At 38.1% G+C, this 25,219-nt stretch overlaps 1 protein-coding gene across 6 annotated transcripts in view; it reads right to left on the bottom strand.

Annotated features, from left to right (window-relative positions):
- NEK5 (NIMA related kinase 5) overlaps positions 1-25,219 on the bottom strand; it is a 94,781-nt gene that overhangs the window by 5,937 nt on the left and 63,625 nt on the right. For all 6 annotated transcript variants that reach the window (XM_072610464.1, XM_072610470.1, XM_072610466.1 and 3 more), the window contains 6 exons: positions 21,786-21,866; positions 21,288-21,356; positions 17,324-17,450; positions 15,811-15,936; positions 12,889-13,026; positions 2,325-2,442 (listed from right to left, as the gene is read on the bottom strand). In XM_072610464.1, the coding sequence (XP_072466565.1) occupies positions 2,325-2,442; positions 12,889-13,026; positions 15,811-15,936; positions 17,324-17,450; positions 21,288-21,356; positions 21,786-21,866 (659 nt within the window). The remainder of the gene's footprint in view (positions 1-2,324; positions 2,443-12,888; positions 13,027-15,810; positions 15,937-17,323; positions 17,451-21,287; positions 21,357-21,785; positions 21,867-25,219) is intronic.

The following is a 25,219-nucleotide window of genomic DNA, read 5'->3' as shown; positions in this document are numbered from 1 at the left end:
AGAGCCTTAGAGAGCCCTAGGTTATCCACATCCAAAGACTGATGCAAGGAGTTTTCTCACAACTGGACATCTCAAGCAACCATAGGTCTTATCTGAAAACTGATCCCAGACTGATCAATAAGGTGTTGCTTCCTGTACCTTTGACTGAATACAGATACTTGGAAAGAATGGGACATCTCTTTTTCTGATTTCAGGGAATTGCTCCTTCCAAATTGGAAAATCCCTAATCTTTCATCCTATTAGAAATCAGATTACCTAATTTTGTATCCCGGTTAATTGCTTTCTTTGAGTTACTTAGTCTTATTTGATTAATTGTTTTTAATGTATAAAAGTGTCTCCCCCTGTATTGGGATTCAGTGAGGAAGCTAAGGAGGGTTACTGGTCCCAGTTTGGTCAATTGACATCTATATGCTCAGAAGCTCAAATCTTTGTTTCTTTAGTCATTTCATGTTTCACCCACCACACTGCACTAAGACTTTTGAGACATCAATATAATGTTTCATATTAATCATCAATTTAATATTATACATTGTATATATTGTAAATATATACAATATATATTTAGGATAATATCTATATTAATCATTCATATGATACAACTGAGACATACATACAACATATATTTTAAAAATTATTCCTTTGAGTATTTCATAGCATTCCTTTGTAGAACTGAAACATTCTGAGTATCACAGACCCAGTCTGGGAACCACTGAGCAGGATTCAAAGGATTATTTACTAAATAGCTTGATTTTTTTCCCCCAGTTTCCAACCATACCCAGGCTCTATCCAGGGTGATAAGATCAACAACAGTTAACACTAATGTTTACATAACGAATATATGCAAAGTGTTTATGTATATATGTATATGTATATCTGTATCTGATCCTCAGAACAGCTGCGTGGTACAGCTGTTATTTCCCCCACTTTACAGTTAAGAAAACTGAGGTCATAGAGGTTCAGTGATTTACCAAGGATCAGAAAGCTAATAAGTATTGTCTTAGGAATATTTGAATTCACATCTTCCTGACTCCGAGTCCAATTCTCTGTCCACTTCCCTTGGCTTGGAGAACATGACTCATGGTACCCCTTCCTTTCTTCATCTCACAAAATATCATGCAGAGCTATCAAGGAAAGAAACTCTTCACTCTCCTTATTTCTTTCCTTGAACTGATTACTATTCAATCTGGGCTGAGAAGTTCTCTTCATGCGCTATTCTTCTATGGATGTCAATAGATGTCTCTCAGAGTCTTTCCCTATGCCTCTCTCTCCAAGATCTGTAAAATCTCTCAATAATTGAACCATATCAGATAAGCTTGTCATTTAACACTTTAAATTTAAAAATTACAAGTAACTTTATAATAGTATCCAACACATACTAGAGAACAACAAATGTTAATGTTCTCACTGAAATGTATATAACCATTACACAGAACTGCCTTATATCTCTAAGAAATGCCTGAAAACTCTAGCTAATAATCCTATCTATAAGAAAAGACTTGGAGACTTTTAATCATTGAAATAAAGTGTCTGTAATATCTTGTCCTAATAAAAAGCAAAAAGCAAAACCATATGAGTCTCTCTGCTTTATAGCACTTAGCTTTATATAACTGACAGCATTAATCACACATCTCAGTGGGGAAAGCAGCATTAAAGCATGGCTAAGCCATCAACTAGCTGTGTGACCTTGGACCAGTAGCTTAGCTCAAATAAATCCTTAATTTCTCTGAGTCTCAGTTTCCCTATCTTACAGATAGGGATAATAATGCCTGTGGTACCTCTCACAGGGTTCTTCCAAAGCTCAAAAAAGATGACGTGCACAAATACTACTTAAATTTTGGCTTTTGTTATTGCCCATCAGAGACATGACCTCTAGTCTTCTGTCAGCCAGTAACTAGTTGCATAATCTTGGATTAGTTACTTAACTTTTCTGGATCTGTTTTCTTATCCATCAAGTGAAGAATTGGATTAGATAAGCTCCAAGGTCCCTTCTATATCTTTAAAAAATTCTTTGATTTACATTTCATAAAATGTAAATACAGGAAGAGGTGAGCTTTCATTCCTGATGCATCAATGAATCAGTATTTTAAATCTAGTTATTAGATAGGCAAAGGCCCAACTATTATTCCATTTTCCAGATGTGCAGTGAAATTCCTTAGAACAAAGTACAGACTAATCTGAGTATCAGTGTTTAAAACTACTGAACAGATTACTTTTTTAAAGGGGAAGGAGAGGGGGAAAACACTTGTTCAGTTGGAGGTATTCTTTTCCACCCTAGTGAGGAGGGCGGTTTACCTTTCTAGCAGTCTTTCTTTTGGGTCACTTACGTATCATCATCGTCATCGGATCTAGGCTCCAGCTGTCCTTCATCCATATCAGTGGCAGAGGGTGATTCCACCTTCCTCTCCTTTTCATCACTGGGAAGCCAGTACTTTAATGTTTCCACTAATTAAACATAAAGATCAATTTATGCCTTATTAAAACAGGGAACCTCTACAATTCTAAGATGTCCTGTTGTTCCTATAACATTATTGGTGACATCACTAATTAATGACTACGAAGAATCATCCTCTCTCGCACCCAGATCCTGGTCACACCATTTTTTCTGTGATTGCTTAGTAAATTTTTTAAAAGCATTCCTTTCTTGTTGGCAAAGTGGGAAAGGAAATAATGGAGATTTAAAAGCACCCAACATCCAATTTTCTCTAATTTATAAGAAGTGTCTTGGCTACCACCATTTACCTAGATTAAAGCACTTCTGTAAGAGGTAGAATGTTTACCACAGAACCTCCATTTATAAATTCATAACTGAAATATTAGCTTTTAGCTAATTAGCATTTTTAGAGTCAGCATGTGATAATAGAAAAAACTGGGTAAAAGGTATGTTGTAAAGAACTAATGAGATACTGTACATAAAGCACTTTAAACACCTTTAACACGCTACAGAAGTGTCAGCTACTATGATTCTATGTTAATATTAATATTATTATTCACTGTTAAACCTTATTTGACATGATTTTTATTTGGTTCTTGTGTTGGGTAGCAAGTATTCCAGTGTGTTCAACCTCCCAAAACATTATTAGGAATAACCTTAACACTGGATTATCCATGCATGGGTCTTTCCCTGCACAGGTTAATTGTTGGATGTTGAATCCCAGGGAGGCTTTGCTGCCAAACAAAAGTCCAAGTCATTCTTAGCTTTAGTTAATTTGTGCTCAGAGAATGAAGAATATTCTTAATGTACTAATTAACGCGAATCATATCTTGGAATGTGAATCTGGTATCTCTAGGGGTAAATGTAAATTATTGCTTAACTATCTGCCCTGCTTGTCTCCATCAGCACTGTTATTCCAGAACTGACAGCACCTCATTTAAATACATTTTACGTAGAAAGGCAGTTATTCTGTTGCTGGGAGACAGGGGGAGAAGTAGAGCAGCTATGACTAACCCTTTCCAGTCTCCTCCCTCCATCCCCTGTGATTTGCATAGAATCCAAGAGGCATGATAGGGGTTTGAGAGGAAAATCCTCACTTCATTCAGCTTCACTCAACTCTTTCGCTGTTTTGTTAAATGCATTCCTCTGGGAATGATTTACCAAGAGCAGGTTATGATAGAAATTAAAAGAAATTTTCTGACCCTAACTAAGGTATGAATTAGACTGAGGGAGTCCAAACGAGTGGGAAGAAATCCTGCAGTTCAAAGGGATACACAACATCTTTGCTAGTGAGCGACTTTGCTAGCTGGCATTCCTAGTGTTAAAAATAGTCTGATTAGAGCTGTCCGCTGTGTCCCTGCCAGGATTCCACCTTGCATATGATTCCTAGCGGGGCCAACAGCTGCTCGGTAAAGAAAATGTGTGGCATGTAACATCTAACACTAGGGAGCAGCTTGAGGGTGGCTCTCAATGGGGAAAAGTGGGGGTGGATGATTTGTGTTTGTTGTTAAACTTCAGCTAGTGCTATCAGTAACTAAGGAGTCAATTTTTTCTGATGTATGGTTTTGTCTTACCACGTACGGAAATTCATGTGAGCATTTAAGGAAAATGTTCTCTCCCGTTTACTTGCCTTAATTGTGATTAAAGTATCTTTCACTTGGAACTGGTGTGTCCTAATGGTTAGCTTACTAAAGGATTCCCAAGAACTCACTAACAGAGTACCTAGAGCAGCTTTTGTGGGAGTCCACGTTTGAGTAAAGCCTTGGGTATTACATATGAAAACAATAACTTCCACCTACTCCTAATTTTCCATGTTATTTTTTAGGGTCTTTCTGCCTTCTCTCGACTTTATTTTATAAAAATGTGAAAATGATGGAGAAATGAGAGTAAAATATAATTTGAAGTTTTACCAAACACAATTAAAGAATTTCTTTCCCCCATGTCAACCAGTATGTTTAATCCCAAGTGGATATTTTACATAATTTCTTGAAGTACATTGAAAGTGAATCAGTTTGTGCATTTTCATCTATGCGGCCTTCTTGCTACTTAGTTGCAGTGAGAGTTGACAGAGCAAGAGAAAGGAATCAGACGTTTCATTTTTAGTTTTAGGAAGATGGATTTTACAGTGGTTCAAGAGATAGGCAAGTAAATGAGCTACTGACTGACTATAGAAATGCAAAATTCTTTCCTTTTCATGTTAGGATAATTCCTGTTTTAGCTATATATGAACTACTTCATAAAGACTGGCAAAGGATCACAGTGGGGATATGTAAGGAGGGAGGAAGGGAGAGAAGTTGAAACTGCTTTAGGAACGAATGTTGAGAATTGTTTTTGCATGCAACTGGGAAATAAGAAATACAGGTAATGGGGTATAGAAATCTATCTTGCCCTACAAGAAAAGAGAGAAAACAGGGATAAGGGAAGGGAGGGATTGGTAGAAGGGAGGGCATATTAGGGGAAGGGGGATTGAGAATGCACAGTGTCTTAGGGTGGGGGGAGGGGAGAGATGGGGAGAAAATTTGGAATTCAAAATCTTGTGGAAATGAATGTTGAAAACTAAAATAAATAAATTAAAAAAGACTGGCAGAGGAAAGAGGTTATCTTCATAATAAATAAGGGTAGTTTTAACCTTTTTGTGTCAAGGACTCCTTTGGAAATTGTACAAAGTCAATGGATCCCTTCTCAGAGTGTGGTTTTTAAGTGCATAAAATAAAATACATATGATAAAACAAAAGAATACAAATATGTTGAAATCTAATTACTAAAATATTTTTTAGAAAACAATATCCTAGACCCCTGAAATCTATCTATGAACCTCATGAGTTCAGATCTGGCCTCAGATGCTCACTAGCTGTGTGACCCTGGGTAAGTCACTTAAACCTGTTTGCCTCAGTTTCTTCATTTGTAAAATGGACTGGAGAAAGAAATGGCAAACTACTCCAGTATCTCTGCCAAGAAAACCCCAAATGGGACCATGAAGAGTCAGACATGACCAAAACAACTGAACAACACCACATTCTAGAACATTGCTTTATCAATTATATGTGTGTTTGCTTCCCTATTGCTTACTATTCTCAGCTCTCCTATGTCCTAAAAATGTCTTCACTTGGCCTTACTATCCCTTCCAGTTATCAGCCTCTTTCTTTCCTGCCCTTCATTTCTAGATATCTAAAAAAAGTAGTGTATACCCATTGCCTCCCCTTCCTCTCCACAAACTCATTCCATTTCCCCCTGCAATATGGCTTTCCTGTAAATGAGTTAGTGACATCTGGGTGTCACTGGCCTCCAGGGATGACATACTGAGTCAAGCAGCAACAAGGAGCTTTCATCCATTAAGAAATATTAATTTGGGGGTAGGATTCCTGGCATCCCAGTGAGAGATTTGGCCTCCTGCCTTCACACAGGTCTGTCTGGTGAGAACAGAAGAGTAGCTCGACTCAACTGTAAGTCCAGTTAGTACAAATAATAATGAAATCAAATAATTAGAAGTTATAATAGTGTAGAATATAGTAATTGGTTCCAATCTGATGAAAATATGAAGTATGAATTTGAATAATTTTATTTCAGGGGGATTAATTATGCACATTAATCAGGAGCTAGCTTACCATCATATTTGCCTTATACACAAAATTCAAGAAGGGCTCAGAGCTCAGAGATCTTAATCTGGGGAGTATTGAACTTGGAAGGGGGAAAAATCATATATTTGTTTCAATATAACTCATTTTCTTTTCAATGTCATATATTTTTAAAATGATTTTGAAATATTATTCTAAAAAGAAGTCCATATGCTACACTGGACTTCCAAGAGTCCATCTTACACACACACACACACACACACACACACACACACACACACACACACACACACAAGGTTAGGAACCCTGTGCCAATAGATACATAGGCATTCAATTAATTATGACTTCATCTGGGAAAGAAAAATCTTTCTGAAAACATTGTTTTCTTTTACTCTTAACAGCCCTGATAGAGGATTGTTAAAAGACACACACACACACACACACACACACACACACACACACACACTCACACACACAGAAAATCATCCTAGCAATTGTTTTTTTTTTCCATGCTTTAAGCATCATTTCCTCAGATAAATAGCTTGAATGAGGTATTAACTTTTCTATTTAGTTTTTGTGTGGTTTTTGGGGGGAAAATTCAGCCTGTAGTTCTTCATGATAGCTAATAAAGAAAAAGCAAATTTTAGGAAAGGGATGCAAACCAGCTTCCCCAAACCCAGAGAGATGATGCTCTGGTGGTATTCAAGAATACCTCAGGGTCCAGGAATCAAATAGGCACAATCATTGCTTGCCCGTGATGCTCAGAACCATAGAACTACCCAAATCAGCTATCAAAGAAAATATCCATATGATTGTATTCCTTCATCAAAATGCCTTTAGAGACATTGTCAGTGAAATTGCCCACATGAAGATGCAGGGTTATTGATTAATTCATTTCATGGGCAGCTGCTACAACCATCAACACCTGGAATGATGAATCCAGAAGGGATTTTTTTCCTCCTAGGCCTTTCTTAAGAACCATAAGATCTGGAAGTCAGCAATGGATGTTGGAGCAGGGTGTGAAATCATTCACATAATCCCTAGCAAGGTTTTGCTAGGGTTTTACAAAAAAAATGCACCAATATAACACTCATTATTTTCCTCCCCTCCTTCCCATTTACCTCTCCTGAAACAAACCCCCAAGGCCTGGCTTTGAAGGCTACAGGTCAACACAATAAGGGAGCTTCTGCTCTTTCTCCTCTGATTCCCCTAGTTTCTGCCCAACTTCTACTCAGGGTAAAAAATGTTAAATCAGGTTCTGAGAGTCCTGACCATATTCTAGCAGTTATAATTTCAATCTGGAGTTGAAAAGGTACGAAAAAATCATAATCCCTAATGTTGTTTTCTTTAATGAAAATCAAATAAATAACCAAATGGCAACACAAGTCAGAATATATAAGAACTTTATATTAGAAAGACAGTTATTCTTGTCTTGGCCTAGTTTCTCACTATGTGCAACAGAGGACTGTGTGATAATGTATATGTATCTATGTATTATATTATGTTATGCTATGCTATGTTATATTATATTAATGCTATATTGTGTTTTATTATATTATATTACATTGTATTGTATTACATTATATTACATTGTATTGTGTTATATATATGGGGGGGAGAGAGAGAGAGAGAGAGAGAGAGAGAGAGAGAGAGAGAGAGAGAGAGAGAAATTAAATTTGTGATCAAAAGGCCTGGGTTGAAATCCCAATTTAGGTGCTTAGTAGGTATGAGACCTTAATTAAATCACTTAAGCTCTCCGGGCCTCAGTTTTCTTATCTGTTAAATGAGATCTGATACTCTCTAAGATATCTCCAAGCTATATAATCCTCTTTTTTTCTCTTCAGACAATCCACTGCAGCTTTTTGGTTTATTCACTACCTCCCAGAGAATATAGGAAGGTAGCCTGTAGGCAGAGGAACATTATAAGAACTTAAGAAAGTCATTTTAACCCCCAAGAGTGACCAGGAACAAGCCTTTAATATTTTTTTAGTAGTGTCTGACTCTTCATAAACTCATGTGAGGATTTCTTGGCAAAGACACTGGATGGGTTGTCATTTCCTTCTCCAGCTCATTTTACAGATGAGGAACTGAGGGAAACAAGGTCATAAGTAACTTGCTCAAGGTCACACAGCTGGTGAGTGTCTGAGGTCAGATTTGAACTCAGGTCTTCCTGACTCCAGGCCCAGTGTTCTATCCACTGAGCAATCTAGCTGTCAGTAGTAGTAGTAGTAGTAGTAGTAGTAGTAGTAGTAGTAGTAGTAGTAGTAGTAGCAGTAGTAGTAGCCGTAGCAGGAGCAGCAGCAGCAGCAGCAGCAGCAGTAGTAGTACTAGTAGTAATAGTAGTAGAATATTTACTATAATATTTCAAAAGAGAGAGAGAACTGAGGCTGAAATTTAAACTTGAGACTTCTTTCCCTAGACAATAAGGTTCACAGACAGTGTATAGGTGTACACACACATGTGCATATGTGTATCTGTATCTATCTATGTATATGTACATAGATACACATATTACACGCACTCAATTGTGAAAACAGAATTTATGGCACAAAGAGCAGAAATAATTGGTAGAATACAAACACATCCAAAAGATAGAATCCCTGGTTGGGAATGCAAATACAGGGACGTGGAGGACAATTAAAGAAGAGATAGAGAAAACAATAACATTAAACTAAAGTATGATTTCCCTACAAGGAAAATATATAGATCTCAAAGACAGGATGACAAGAGAACTTAAATATTGTAGGTCTCTCAGAAGAACACTACAAGCCAAAAAACCAGAACACTGCAATGCAAGAAACAATAGAAGAAAACCCCCAGAACTTCTGAATATAGAAAACAAAGTACCAGTTGAAAGAATCTAGATTACCTCCAAATAAACAAAAACAGATGCTACACTGCAACCTCCAGGATACATGGTAATTTAACAAATTATACAAATAATAAAGAGAAAAGCCTTCAAATAGAAAGGAAAAAAATTGAATAAAACAAGACCTACCCAAAACCACAGCAGGGAACAAAGTAATGTGTTCTAAAGGGCAAAGAAGTTCAGGAGGAAACTCAAGATGACCTCCCATGCAAATCTGAGCCTATCCATTAATGAAAAAAGATGGATTTTCAATGAAAAAGAAGACCAACCCGAAGAATTATGTGCTTCTTACCTACCAGACACCTGAAATACGAAAAGTAAACAAATACGGGACCCAAGGATGACGACAACAAAATAACAACACCAGAGAAACCACCGAGAGATATCTTTTAAACACACACAAGGATGTTCCACAAGGGTAGAAGCAGAGATCCAATAGATGTGACAGTAGAGAAACAGGCCTGAAACATCAGGAACTAACCCTCACAACACCCCATCTGTGGGTGAATCAATGTTTTGTGTGAGATTAAATTACAGAATGGGAGGGTGTAACAAAGGGAGAGGAGAGGAAAAACACAGATGGGAATAACTGATAAACCCAAATGTGTGTGTGTTCATCCTTTGTTGCTAAAGAAGACCCTGCCATCAGAGAAATAATGACATGACTTGCACTTGACTTTGTTTTGAGTGAGGGAGGGCTGTGCAGGTCACCAGCCTCCCTTCTCCTCCAGAACCATCTGAATCCAGTGACCAGATATTCATCAGGATGACTGGAGATGACCCAGGATGAGGCAATTGGGCTTAAGTGACTTGCCCAAGGTCACACAGCTAGTGAGTGTCAAGTGTCTGAGGTGAGATTTGAACTCAGGTCCTCCTGACTCCTGCACTGGTGCTCTATCCACTGCACCACCTAGCTGCCCCTGATGAACCCAAATAAATCAAGGGAGGAGCCACACTGCATGGCTCAGTGTGATGGGATGCTTGTGTGCATGTACTTGGACCCCAATTCTAAAATCACGTTTATCTTTAAAAATCACATTTTTCCCTAGCCTCAAAACACTGTCCCTGGCAGTTCCTCTCCAGTCCAAGAACAGCCTACCTCAGCAACAACCATGATCTCCCTTCCTGATACAGTAGCCAGCTGTACCTGTAGAATTTATTAGTTTGAACCAGCTGTGTACTGGCTGAACTGGCTGTGTACTGTGTCATAATGACATTTACTACTCACTGAACTATCATATGTATCCTAGACTTAGGCTTACATATATTCCCTTACATTTATCTTGTCTAACAAGACATTGATAGGAGCAGCCTAAGTGTTAATTAGTCAGTCCTGACTGTTTGTTGACTTAGTGACATTTCAGGCCTCAAACCACACCTCCATGTAACCCTCCTTTGGGCTATTTCCCGATGAACTCTGTCTGGGTAAAATATCCACATAGTAGATACTAAAAGTGCATGTTCCTTTAAGAATTAACTAGTCCATAACCACTCCCTAATCTTGCTCAATCACCTAGTGAGCATATTTAGCACGTTTTACTATAGAATATCCTACAATAAATAAATGAATGAATGAATACATAAATAAACTTTAACTGTAGCCCTGTAAGGATGCAGGTTCCCTAAGAACTCTTGCCCACTGAAAAGCGTAATAAATCTTTACCACCAAGACCTCAACAATGCTTGAGTCCATGAATTCATTCCAGGCGACCTGATCCTTGTACCCTGGTCTTTGGGGGGATTTCAGAATTTCGTCCATCCCCTCCCCCTTTCCAGCCCTCATCAAGTAGATAGGGTTCTGGGCCTGGAGTTAGGAAGACCTGAGTTCAGAACTGTCCTCTGTAGCATAGAAAAAGTTTGAGAGACATAGTTTTTGAGTAATTAATCATTTTATTAACTGTGCTAGCAATAATTAATAAAAAGAGTAGGTGAAACTCTTGAATGCCAAAGGCCACTCATGGAACCTACTCAATGCTTATATGCCCTTAGAAGAGTGGGTGTTCCTGAGAGTAGCAATCAATTCTGACTGATAAACAAGTAATGAGAGAATAAATACTATAATGACAGGTGGGCTTATTCTAATGAGGCTCTGGGGGATATGACTCTGATCACTTAGTCTTGGTCAAAGAAATTTATCAAAGTTATTTATCATATCACCCCATCCAGGGTAATCTAGACAAAAGGGGGAATCCATTTTTACCTAGTAAATGAGTAAAATATGAATAAAATAGCTTGGGCTGGAATATATCAATTCACCTAAAATAAAATTTCTTTACTTTTTGATCAAATCTGAGTTTTCTAGTTGGTTCATTTTTGCCCAAGATGTCATCTCATGCCCTGTACTTCAAAGGCTGTCTGAATAACCTACAGGGGCTGATTTCAAAATGAGGAAAAGCAGGGATGAAGAAAAACTTTAGTCCTAATTCAATAATTGGCTATTAATAGAGGAGAGAAATAATGATTTCTCTCATTTCGGACACTTATTAGCAGTGTGACCTTAGGCAAGTCACTTAACCTGTTTGCCTTAATCCACTGGAGAAGGAAATGGCAAACTACTTCAGTATCCTTGCTAAGAAAACCCCATGGACATTAGGATACACGGGGTCATAAAGATGACACGCTACTGAACGAATAAACAACAATCCAGTCAAAGGCTAACAACAAAGGGCAAATAATTCCTGTGATCTCTCTGGAGAAGAGCCTAAAGGAGAATGGGCAAGGAGATAAGAGAGGAGAATTCCAAAAGGGGAAAAACAAGAAGAAATCTGTTTTCAGACGTGGGAGGAGGTAACAATGATGAATGCTACCATAGGAGAAGAGAGATATTCTATAAAGGGAAATGGGATTCTTCATGGGTTTAATCTGAAGGAATTTGATGCTTAGAAAGACAATTCACCCTGTCTCATGATAAGGCGAATCAGAGCTTCTGGGGACAACTGATACTCAGAAGAGTAGAAGAGCCTGGACCCAGGGGAGGAGATTTCAAAGCAAATGGGGGAAAAATTATCAAGGAAAGGGCAAAGGTCTGTAACGAACTGCACAATCAGAGAGAAAATTCGTCCTCTTTATCACTTGGAGGAAACTGTATTTCTAAGAAGGCACAACAGACCAAAATGGGGGTGGAGGGGAGAGTTAATAACACAGAAACTGTTTCGAAGAAGGAACCCAAAATAGATACCTTAGAAGCTTTACTTGTTTATGGGCTACAATGAATTCTTTGTGTTTTATGCGTACAATCTGTCACATAAAATAAAAGCATCTTATCTCTGAAATGCAAGTATCTTATATCTTATCTTCAGTGTTTAAGGGAGCTGGGGCCCCTTTACCTATATCTGTAGAGACCTAGACACAAACTAGATTCTAAAGATCCCATAGGAAATTCCGAATGGAGGCAAAACATATCAGTTATGATTTAGGGCACAGGTCACTTAGATTAAACTCAAACCATGTAAGCTCAGAGCCTGGGGCCCCAGGTTGCAGGTTATATTTGTTTACTAGTTTGTCTGTACTATTTGATATGACAAAGCTAGAGTAGGGAATCAAACTCCTATTGTTAGATGAATTTCCCTTAAACATTGGAAAGGAAGGATTGTTTTCCTAAAAATAAACTGAAGTGCTAAATAAAAGCTCTACAGAATAGAGGTTCAAATTCTTGTTAAGAATTGCTGGAAGAAATTCTAGGCATTGTGATAGATTTATTTTGCCCATTGGAAAGGAGTTGGAGATCACTCATTCAATGACTCCCAGAATGCCAAGGTATCAAATACAAGGTCACCAATTCTATGTATCCTACTAATCACAATCTGCCATCTGATTGGACAAAAAGAAAACAAACCCACCATACTTGTAAATTCGCAGGTCTATCATACAATGCTCAGTAAAGGAATTTCTAGAAATGTTTGAAACTTTCCTAGTTGTTTCTCCACTCCATATTTTTTTTTTAATCACCTTATCATAGGTCTCTGGCCAAAGTCTAGAGGGGGCAGTTATGATCTTAATAATAAACTTCATACCAAACTCTTGTTCATTTGCAGAGAAGGAGTCACTCGCCAGCTCTGCTGCTGCTAACATATTCATTAGTGTCCCTGGTGATTCCTGTTTCCACTGTCTCCTATTTTGTGAAGCATCTTCAGTTATAATAACCTGGCCATCTGGAAGAAGTGTTAACAGGAAAAAAAATTAAAATGACTTTTTTCTTTTGCTTTTTAATAGAATCACAAAATGTTAGAACTGGAAAGTGTCCTTAGAGAACATCTAGTTCAACTTCCTTATTTTACAGAATAGGAAGCCAAGTACAGGGAAGCAAAGTGATCTGGTGAAAGACATACACACACAAACACACACACACACACTCACAGAGTGGTAGAGCCCCTCTCCCTTTTTTGCATTGTAAATTTAATGATTTTTTTCATTATGAAAACTTCTATCATATTTAAATTTTAAACTAGATTGGTTTCTCTCCTTAGCTTATTTCTTTGGCTCAGAAATTAGCAATAAATCACATAATTCCTCTAACTGAAATCCTATTCCAATGCCTCATCATAGAATGAATGTAAACCTGAGTTCTCAAGGGTTATGCCAACAGAGTGTAAGCTCTGACAAGTCCTCCAAATCAGAAAGGGTTGGAGCATAGTTCTGGTACTTCTTGTCCAAGAATCATCCTAGCTAAGTTCACAGAAGCAGAGGATCATAGATTTTGTGTTAAAATGTAAGCTCCTTGGGGGCAAGAAATCTTAGTTTGAAGTCTGTATCCTCCACACTGAGCAGACTGCCTGGCACATAAGAGGCACTTAATAAGTATTTGTTAGTTGTTTAGAAGTGATGTTAGAGGCTGCCTATTCCAACCCCGTTATTTTACAAATAAGGAAACCTAGGTTAAATGACTTACTCAAGCTTCCCTAGGGAGTACCCAGGGAACCCTGGGAGTGAACCCAGGTGTTCTATACACAAATATTGTAGTATTTCCATTTCAGCACACTATTCACTTCCCAGGTGGATCATGGAGTGATAGACTTAGCAGTCAAAATGACTCAGACCATCTCCGAAGGCATAGAAAGTGGTGATCTATCCCAGGGAAGGGAATATCCACACCTATAAAACTACAGATCCTGACATATTCCTAAGGTTCCTTTTTCCAAGTATTTTACATAATGGGTTGGGTGATGTTTAACTATAATATGAAATACTAATCAAGTCAATAATTCAAGTCAGTTTGCAAGACTATAGTTAATTTTCTTCTGACCATTCACTTTCCAGTCTTAACAGTTTCCTTATAACACATATGTAAGATATATGACTCTTCCCTAAGACCATACTATGATAAAAAACCCTAGAATTTAAGTGACGGTGGTCAATATGTGAAATGACACCATATGTGGCATAGCACATAATGCTCATTGAGGGAAAAACAAGAAATAGACCTAAAAGGTAAAAGGAAGGCCTGATATGAGAAGAAAATAGAAAGTTGTAGATTTAGAGATGAAAGAGACTTCAGAGGCTGTTGAACCAAACCCCCTTACTTTGTAAATGAGAAAATGTCACAGAAAAATTAAAAGTGATTTAATAATAATCATAGCATGTTAAAATCTGCAAAGTATTTTACAAGTATTATCTCATTTGATCCTCGCAACAACCCTGAGAGGTTGGTTGCTATTATAATCCTCATTTTACAGATGAGGAAACTGAGGCAAACATCAATTAAGTGATGTGCCCAGGGTTACCCAGCTAAGTATCTGAAGCCTATTTTGAATTCAGGTCTTCCTGACTCCAGCCCTGTTCTCTGTGCGCCATTGTGTCACCTAGCTGCCCACAAGGCTCCTAAGTGTTTGAGGCAGGGTTTGAACCCAGGTTTTTCTTGATTCCAAGTTTAGCTGCCTAGCCAATATACCATCTTGACTTTTGAGATGCAGAAAATAACCAAAAGAAGCTAATTTTAAGTTTTCCCTGGAACACACAGAGGGGCACTATACAATGGTAGAAAGATCACTAGACTAGGATCAGGGTCGGAAAACCTAGGGTTTGCCCTTGCTCTGTCGGTGACTACCTAGGTGACCGTGGGCAGGCTGAAGTAACTTTTCTGGACTGAAGTTTCTTTATGTGCAAAATAAGAAGACTGGACAGGATTATCGCTAATATCCCTTTCAACCCTACTTTTCTATGAAAAATTTAAGATGAGGGAGATGAATCATCTGTCTTGGACAATTTGAGTGATGATGATGATGATAATAATAATTCACATTTATATAGCATTACAAAGCATGCTCCTTACAATAAGCCTATGAGATAATGAAAGTAGCATTAGCCTCATGTTACAGATAAAGAAACTGAGGTCCAGAAAAGTCAAATTACCTGCTCAGGGTCACACAGCTAATAAATGGTACAGTGGTAACTACAACCTAGGAGTCTATATCATACTGGGTACAGTGAGAGAGAGAAAGAGAGAAGAAGAAAGAGAAGGAGGAGGAGGAAAGAAGAAAGACAGAGAAATGAAGAAGAAAGAAGGAAGGAAGGAAGGAAGGAAGGAAGGAAGGAAGGAAGGAAGGAAGGAAGGAAGGAAGGAAGGAAGGAAGGAAGAGAGAGAAAGCCAGATGGTACCCTAGGACGCGGAACCTTTTTTATACTATGGATCCCTTGGGCAGTCTGGTAAAACTCATAGACTTCTCCTCAGAATAATGTTTTTAAACACACAAAATAAGATGCATATAATTATGAAGGAAACTAAAAATATTGAAATATGGCTATCAAAATATGAAAATAATTCATGGACGCAAGCCTAAGAGCTCTCATCCTATAGGACAGGTGATCTTCATGACCTTGTGTCAAATTCCGTAAAAATTCTTCTGAAAAGGAAGAGTTATCAAATGTGCCCTCATAACACATGGGAGAATAGTAGTCCAGATTCCCTTGGTAACATGGATGATAGCCACTGGACTCACCTGCAGCGGTGGTAGAGCAGGCTGAGGTGATGTCTGCCTCCTCTATCATATGTATCAGTGTCTGAGGAGCTCGGACACTCCAGTGTCGCCTCTTTTCTCCAGTAACAACATCCTGTCTGTGAACAGCTGAAACAGAAAAAGAATGAAATAATTCAGAGGTTGCCAGACTGTAGGTTTGCATATCTCATGCGATGCACAAGAACTGGTAGCACTTCAAAGAGTTGGAAAAACCAGAAGTCAGAAATAGTTCCACTCTAATTTTATTCTACATCACAGGGATCTGTCCACAATAGCTAACTCTAATCTAACCTCATGTGCCAATATGGCTGAGGCAAGGGAACCTCCACTGGAGTAAGTGCTAGGATATCAGAATTCCATAAGAATCAATGAATCTTAGAAGTAGGATTGACCCCCAGAGGTCATTTAGTCCAACTCCTACTTAAATTACACATCCTCTTTTTTGTAGACCTCAAGTGATGGGGAGCTCACTGTTTTCTGAGGCAAACCATTCCACTGTTGGATAGCTCTGATGGTTAGTAAAATTTTTATTATATGTCAGTCAGCAAGCATTTATTAAATGTTTATATGTACCCTAAGTTTGCTTCCCTCTAATTTACATCCATTGCTCCTAGATCTGGCCTCTAGGATTGAGTAGAACAAGTCTAATTCTTCTCTGACCACAATGCTTCAGATTTTTAAAGACTACCATTTGGCGAACACCCATCCTTTTATATCTTCTACAAAATTAATGTTAGCTATTTTTAAATAAATCTTTTCATGCTCTAGCATATGTGCGTAGATATACTAGTGAGAGAAGGATAAACTGGGGGGAGGAAGCTTCCAGAAAGTTGGAACACTGGGCTCTCAGCACTAGTGTGCAGGGCAATGTATGATAACAGATTACAGGCCAGGAGATTATGGCCATTAGAATGAGAATAGTTTAGGAAAGTTTTCTTACATGAGGTTAGTAGTGACCTATGCCTCCTGAAGTTGACTTCAAGTAGGTCCAGAAGGAGCTCTTCCATGATATGATACACCTTGAAAGAAAGGAAGGAAAAGAAAAGAAGGAAGGAAAAAAGGAAGGAAAAGAAAGGAGAGAAAGAAAAAGAAGAAAAAAGAAAAGAATAAAGGAATGTGGGAGATTTTGTTACATGCTAGGCCACTATTAGAGGGGAATGCTATGAGAGAGAAGGCCAATTAAAGCAGAACTATGGCCTTATTCCCTGTTTTGAGATGTGCCTTTGACAAAGTGAGAAACAAATTTTTGATTGACACTTGTAAAGGACCCTTCTCTCAATCCTAGGGCTCCCAAACAGAATAGAGTGGTTATCCTGAAGACTAGTAAAATCTTTCTTTCATGGGCAAATAAATTAAATACACTGAAAATTACATTAATTCCTTCAGGAGTTAATAAAATTTTGCTTCAATGCATTGAATTGTACTCAGTGGGTCCATGTCTTTTTAAATAAGGCCAGCATACCAATTTTTGCCTGTATTTTTCTATAAAAAATACCTGCTTCTGGACAATATCTCTTTTCCAAAGCTTGGTCTGTATCATCTTCATATTCATTCATAAGCTGCTTTTCCTTCAGTTTCATACCATCCTCAAAAGTCAAAGTTTCATTTAGGACATCTATTTCCTGAAAGAAAACCAGTGTTTAATGAGAAACAGAATAAATATTCAGAAAAAAATTGTGAATTCTCCATCATATCACTAGGAATAGTAGGCACACAGTAAGTATCTATCAGTTAATAAGCCTTAATTAAGTGCTTACCATGTGCCAGACACCATACTAAATACTTAGAGATAAGAGAGACAGAAATAGTGTATCCCTTCAATGTGTTGAAAGTACGTACACACACACACACACACACACACACACACACATATATACACATACATACACATATTACACATATTACAAAGCATAATAAATTCAAGTAGATAGATAGATAGATGAATAGATATTTTTACAGAAGAAATCACTAGCATTAGCACTAAGGGGAGTAATGAGAACTTTATGAAGGAAGTGGAATTTGAGCTGAGCTTTGAAGGCAACTAGGAAATTCTAAGGGGTGGCAGTGAGGAAGAACAGCATGACAGGCATGGGAGCTCCTGTACAAAGGTCAGGAGACAGGAAATGGAGTGTCCTGTGTAAGGATCAACAAGGTAGCCCAAGCAAGGTAGAAAGAAACAGCAAATAAAAAACCTAGTAAGGGAAGTTGGGGGCCAGGTTACATTTGAGGCTAGAGGTAATAGAGAACTATTATAATTTACTGAGCTGAGAAATGATAAGGTCAGACCTGGGTGTTTAGAGTGCCTCTTCTCCAGCTACACGGAGGAAGAACTAGAGAGGGTAGAGACTTGAGGAAAGGTTGACTAATTAGGAGAGCTGCAATGATAAATACTTATTGAACGTTCATCATGAATAATGGTCAAAATTCACATTTATAGAGGGTGTTATGGTTTATAAAGTGTCTTCCTCAACAACAATTTTATAAAATTTATTGTGTGTTATTATCCACAATTTACAGATGAGAAAAATCAAAGAAAATCAAAGGGCAGAGAATCTGAGCAGCCTGGTCAACATCACAGTTAGAAAATAAATATTCAAATTTCCCATCCCGAGATTAAACTAGGGAACGCTAAGGTATTAAGAAGTTTTGCTACTTGTTAGGAGTCCTGGTCTCCTAAACAACCTTCATCAACTGGCAAGTCCTCCCATTTATGTCTATATTAACTTTTCTTGCATTCTTTCCCTTCTCTCCACTCATATGGCCACTATCCTAGTGCAGGCCCCCATTACCTCTCACCTGTACTGTTATAATAGTCTGCTAACTGATATCCCCATAACACCCCAATCCCTCCTCTAGCCCAACTGCCAAAATAATCTTTCAAAGGCAGGTAGCTGAATTTAACAATCCCCTACTCAGTTTGAGAAGCTACTCAAACAACTCTTGTCTCTCACTGCTCCTAGAATAAAATACAAGCTCCTTAGCCTAGCAATTAAGACCACCCGGAATCTGGTTCCAATGAACCTCTTCAGCTTTGACCATCTCTAAATTTAATACTGTTGCCTCTTACCTCCATGCATCCCCATAAGCCATCTCCTAGTCCTGGAAGGCACGTCCTTCTCATCTCTGTTTCAGGACACTTACTTTCCTGAAAGGTTCCCTTCAGGAACTGTTTCTTTTGTGAAGTCTTTAAGTCTTTCCCGATCCCTCTGTTAGTGGTTTCTCCCTCCTCAAACACTCCTGGATATCTTTATTGGATGTTCTCCTTTTCCCCCTTCCCTCTCTATCTTCTTAAACTTGTTAATATTCATGTTTATCTCTTCAGTGAAATGTAATTTCCTTGAAGGCAAGGCCCATTCTGTTTTTTATTCGTCACACCTAACACAGCTGCTTATATGTGAGACACATGGGAAATAAAATGAATAAGTATCTGTTGAACTGAATGATATAAAAACTGTTCTTTTCAGTTTATATTATGTATCCATTTCTTTTTCCAGGTCAGGGATGGGGAACCTGTGGCCTCGAGGCCACATATGGTCCCCTAGGTCCTCAAGTGCAGCCCTTTGACTGAATCCAAACTCCACAGAGCCTTCTGTTTGGATACTTCATCCAGGGTATTCATTCATTATTTATCTAGGCTATTTCTCTTAGTATTAAGATGGACTCTTAAATAATTAAGATTGCCTCTATTAAGGAACATGAGTTCAGTTCAATTCAACAAGCATTTATTAAGCACCAACTCTGTGCCAGGCACTGAGGTTACAAAGACAGAAATGAAACATTCCCTGTTCTTAAATTAGACAAGGGCAGGTGGGGAATTAAGACCCATGGTAGCCTGTCTTTTTTTCCAGACATTCAAGCAGAATATTCAGATGCAGTTCCATTTCTAAGAGAAACCATGCCAAAGACACCAGGAAACAGTAAGAAAACATTTGCTACTCTACTCCTCTATTAGCCAGTTCCATATGATGTGCATCACAGGTATCTGGGTAATAAGGGATGAAAGAAGACTGGAAATACTGCTTTGGAACACAGAATTGGCAGTTTCATCCTAACTAGTGAGATGTGGAAGTTAGTTGAAAAAGTAAGTTCTACATAAACAATAAAATCTTAATCAAGTTTGTACTACTCAAGCCGCTTTTCCAATGACCTTTAACTTTTCCACCTAAAGATTAATTATAGCTAGTTAAATTTGAGAAAGGCAGCATTCAATAGTGAATAGAGAGTTGGCTTTAGAGTCAGGGAGCCCTGGGTTCAAGTCCTGCCTCTGCCTTAAAAGATCGAGAGACATAAGGTTCTAAGATATTTTCTCAAAGATTTAATTAAGTATGCAAAGTACTAATTATTCATCGTAACCTAGCTTGATTTGATCTTTTTTTAGAAAGATCATAAAAAGAAAATACCTATGTATTTAGGGGGAAAAACCAAATGACAGAATTCATTCTAGAAGATTCTCTAAAAAAATGTGAGGTGATATTTCTATTGGAGAATCCCAGAGTTTGACAGGATCCCCAAATAAGTCTCGTATAATCATTCTTTTTTTAAAAACCTATTTCCATATTAGTCATGTTGTAAATGAAGAAACAGTTTGCAAAAGGAAATGACCATGAAAAAATAAAGAAAATGAAAAACAGCATGCTTCAATCTGTATTCAGATTCTACCAATTCTTTCTGTGTATGTGGATAGAATTTTCCATCATGAGTCTTTTGGAACTTAGATCATTGTATTGCTGAGAAGAGTTAATCTAACAAAGCTGGTCATCACACAATGTTGCTGTAACTGTGTGCACTGGTCTCCTGGTTCTGTTTGCTTTGCTTTGCATCAGTTCATGTAAGTTATTCTAGGCAGTATAACCATTCTTGAGTGAGAATCTCCTCTAGAGCATATGAGATAAGTGGTCATCCAGCCTTGATGATCTCCGGTAAGGGGGAATCCACCATCTCCTAAGGGAGCCTATTCCATTTTTGGGAAATTTCCCCCTAAATCACGCCTAAATCTGTCTCTTTGCAACTTTCACCCTTTGCTTTTAGGTCTGTCATCTGGGACCAAGAAGAACAAATTCAGTGCCTTTACCACATAATATAACCTTTTAAATACTTGAACACAGTAATCATGTCCTTTCTCCCCCAAGTTTTCTCCCCGGGGAAACAGCCCTAATTTCTTCAAACCATTATCCTAACAGGTGATCTCAAAGCTCTCTACCATATTGGTGTCCTTCTTTTGGACACTCTCCATCTTACAAATGTCCTTCCTAAAATGAGGTACCCCAGACTGAACACTATATTCCAAATGTGACCTAACAAGGGGAAAAATATTTCAATATCAAACCCCCCAAATGGGAATTTAAAAATATATATATTTTTTACTTCCTATGTATTATTTCATGAAAATATTTACTAAAATACCATTTTTTGAAGATTAACAGATACAAAATAGAAATGCATAATAAGGAAAGTCATACCTCCTCTCCTTGCTTGGTGTTTTCATCAATGATAAATTCATTTAGATTTATTTCAAACTTCACTCCTCCCTAAAATTAAAAAAGATAAATAGAAATCTCTTTATTTTTTAATATTCTGTTGAAATTCCCAATTATAATAGCCATGAAGGGATATGGAACCTGCGACCTGGAGGCCACATGTGGCCTTCTAGTTCCTTGGGTGAGGCCTTTCAACTGATTCCAAGTTTTACAGAACCGATCCTTTATTAAGGAGATTTGTTCTGTGAAGTTTAGATTCAAAGGGCCTCACTTGAGCCCTTAGAGGGCCACATGTGGCCTCAAAGCCACAGGTAGTCCACCCCTGGAGGGCAATTCTCTTTGAAAGAGAAGACTTTAAACATACTTTCAAACTCTGAGATGACTCCATAATAACATGGGTAAAAACCAAACAAACCTGTAAGCAAACCAAACTGTAAAGATGGAGGCCCAGGGTCCAAAAAAGATAACAACGTCAGTTACCTTAACCTTGTATTTCTGTTCCAGCATTTTTCTTTCCTGTTTGTTCTGTAGCCTAATATGTTCCAATTTTCTTTCAACGTCCTACAAGGGCAGAGAAAATAAGAGGATTTTCAAAGCACAAGTGTATATACACAAGCCCTAAAACACAGTTCTAAAATGAGCTGGCTGACAAACTGAATCCAATTGTAGATTCCCTTGTAAACAGTATCGGCCCATTTGTGTCTTTAAAGGCTGTCAACCTCTGTTATTCTGATTGGGGACTTCAGCCTAGCAGAACCATGAATAAGTCACTCTAGCTTTTCCTGTACAAAGGTCTGTAATTTGATGTTGCTAATCTCTTGTCTCTTAAAAAGTTTTCCATTATATAGATGTGACACACTTTAAGGAAAGCAATAAATGAAAATAAGAATTTATAAAACAGAAAAATAGGGCATGATTCTTTGCTTCACAAAACTTTCACTGTAGGGCTTAGTTAAAAAGAAAGCTCTCTTAGTGTATTTAAAATACAATTCTCTTTACAAATATTTGATTTAAATACACACACCATTGTATTGAAACGATTAAAAAAATTCTTTTCCTCAGGAATCACCTGAGCCAATTTCTGTACTGGGTTCAATTAATTCTGGGTTATTGGGAGAGGTTTCTTGAAAACTTCAATGGATCTATGATTTTGTAGGCATAGTTAAACACTCCAGGGTGGTAAGGTGGCTCAATAGATAGAGGGCCAGGCTTGGAGTGAAGAACATTCATCTTCCTGAGTTCAAATCCAGCTTCAAACACTTGCTAGCTGTGTGATCCTGGGGAACTCACTTAACTCTGTCTCAGTTTCCTCATCTGTAAAAGGAGCTGAAAAGGGAAATGACAAACTACTCCAGTATTTCTGCTAAGAAAACCCCAAGCGGGGTCATGAAAAGTTGGGTACAACTGAAAAGTGACTGAACAATAAAAGACAACATGTCACCATAGGGATATTCATGTACAGTTCAGTGGCCCTGGTTTCTGTTTGAGTTTGATACAGCTGGTATAGGATTCCTATAAATTCCCATAAATCCTTCATAGAGACTCTACCCAGCGGTCAGGGAGTCCTCTTCTAATGCTTTTTGTGCATCTATAGGAAATGCTTTTTTTCTCACAACCTGCCCAGCATAGTCCTTCTATTTTTGGTCAAACAACTCTAAGATGATTCTCTTTTCCAACATGTCTTGTGTCTGAGTGATGAGTGGGAATATCCTTCAGTCTGTTTATGCCCAGCACACATCTCTGTATGTGATGGAGGAGGTGATGTTCTATCATTTGGACCTATAACATCACTGGAAGAATATGGATCTGTGACAATCAATTGAAATATTTGTAAAGCACTTACCATAAAGCCCAGCGCCTGTTGTTTAGTTGGTCAGTCACGTCTGACTCTTTGTGACCCAGTAAGACATTTTCTTGGCAAAGATACTGGAGTGGTTTGCCATTTCCTTCTCCAGAGGATTAAGGTAAGCCATAGTTAAGTGACTTGACCAGCATCACGTAGCTAGTAAGTGTCAGAGGCCAGATTTAGACTTGGGTCTTCCTGACTCCAGGCCCAGTGCTCTGAGCTACCCAGCTGCCTCCCAGCACAGAGTAGGCAATCCAGTCTATTCTCCTTTTCTATTTAATTCTAGATCCAAATAATTTCCAACTACAGTGTCTGTGTATGTACATGCACATATATGCATGTATATACATCCACATACATATGCATACATATACATATATGTGACAAACATATATAGACCAATGGGAAAGCTCAACATGTTGTCCATTTAACAGCATGTCAAAGTCTGGGCAATAGGCATTTTTCATCCACTTGTTTTTTTTCCGTGTGGATGGTTAGACCAAATTCTTTTAAGTGGCTATAGATCTCATTCAGGAGGCTCTGCAGCGTCCCATGGTTTGAAGTAATTGCAATAATATCAAATGTCCTCCACAGACAGAAACAACTAGAAAACCTCACCATCTACAGGGAATCCTTCAGTGCAGACACTGCAACGGACCTCCTCAAGAGCAGTGGTGAATAATTTTGGCAAGCATTTGTCTCCTTGTTTTATGACTCACCTAATAGTAGTGATCAGAGATACAGTGAACAAGTTTATCTTTGCCATTGTGTCATTGAAGGAATGTTGAGTAATTCTGATGTACACATTGGTGTACTTCCAACTCTTTTGTTGAAAGGAAGACTTAAGGTAGTATTTTGCTCTACCAAAAAAAATGCTACCTATGATCATCTTACAAAAACCACAGTGGGATTCTGTATCCTCTACATTTTTTAGTCAATTGTGTAATTATAAAGATGCTGTCTACTGTGAAATATTGTTTGCAAAAGCCTGCCTGTTCTCCACTAAGACTCTCATTGATAATGCCTTTGATGTGAGTGTAGACAATCCTCATAAAATTGTATACAGGTGAGAAAGTGAATATAAAGGCCAGTAGTTATGGGAATTCTAATGGTCTCCATTTTTTTTCAGTATGAATAAAGTCCTGGATTTTTCCCATGCCTTTTGTATTTTTCTTTACCTCAACTATCATGCTAATCATTCCCTCAGCACCATCACAGCTATGTGGCTTCCAGTACAGGTCTCTTGGCCTAATCCACCTGCATTTCCTATCTCTGCTTTCCACGCTTTGCCTACCTCTTCTATCAGCATATTTGGGACTGTTGTGTTAGAATCCAAGTATGGTGCTTCCATTGTCCACTCCATCAATTCCTTTATTTGCCTCTCCAAGGAAGACTTGTGAGCCACCCTTCCTCTGAGCTGCAACTTTCTTCTTTCTTCTGGTTTTTGTTTTCAGCAAGAATGTCAAGACTGATACAGTTCTGTTCCTTAAGTAGTATGCCCATTCAAAAGCATTTATTAAGCTCCATGGTAATTGCATAAGGATCTCACCTTTGGAGTCCCCAGAGGAAAGTGAAAAGTTTGTTGATGACCTAAAAACTATGTGATTGATTACAGAGAGGTGTCTGCCCCTTTTCTCCACTCTGCACTATCACTGAAAAAATAAAAGAGGATTACACAGGAGTGAAGGCCATTTAGTATTTTTTAGTATTTTTCTTTTGCATGTTAGCCATGTCCAATGAATTCATTACCAAATAGTCAACCTATTAGTGATGTGCCTCCCCTGGTTTAGCTATGCTAGTTCTCAAAAAAGTCAAGTCAATCTGTTTCTGGACATCCTGATGTTACATGGATGCCAACATTTATCCTTCAGCCTTACTACACAAGCAATCCACCTCCTTTTCCAATCACAGATCTCTCTCTGATGGACATCCATTATTTCACTCTCCCTGTGCAATCTTTTAGCGTTCATATGTCATAGCCAGCTCATATACTCATATTCCCCCTTCATTGTCCTTGGGACTATATGGCTTGAAACCATTTAACATCACTGGATGAATACTATTATTA

The sequence above is a fragment of the Notamacropus eugenii genome, chromosome 5 (assembly GCF_028372415.1).
Source record: "Notamacropus eugenii isolate mMacEug1 chromosome 5, mMacEug1.pri_v2, whole genome shotgun sequence".
Lineage (NCBI taxonomy): Eukaryota > Metazoa > Chordata > Mammalia > Diprotodontia > Macropodidae > Notamacropus > Notamacropus eugenii.
The sequence above is the reverse complement of the archived record's forward strand: the minus strand, read 5'-3'. Positions and strand labels throughout refer to the sequence as shown.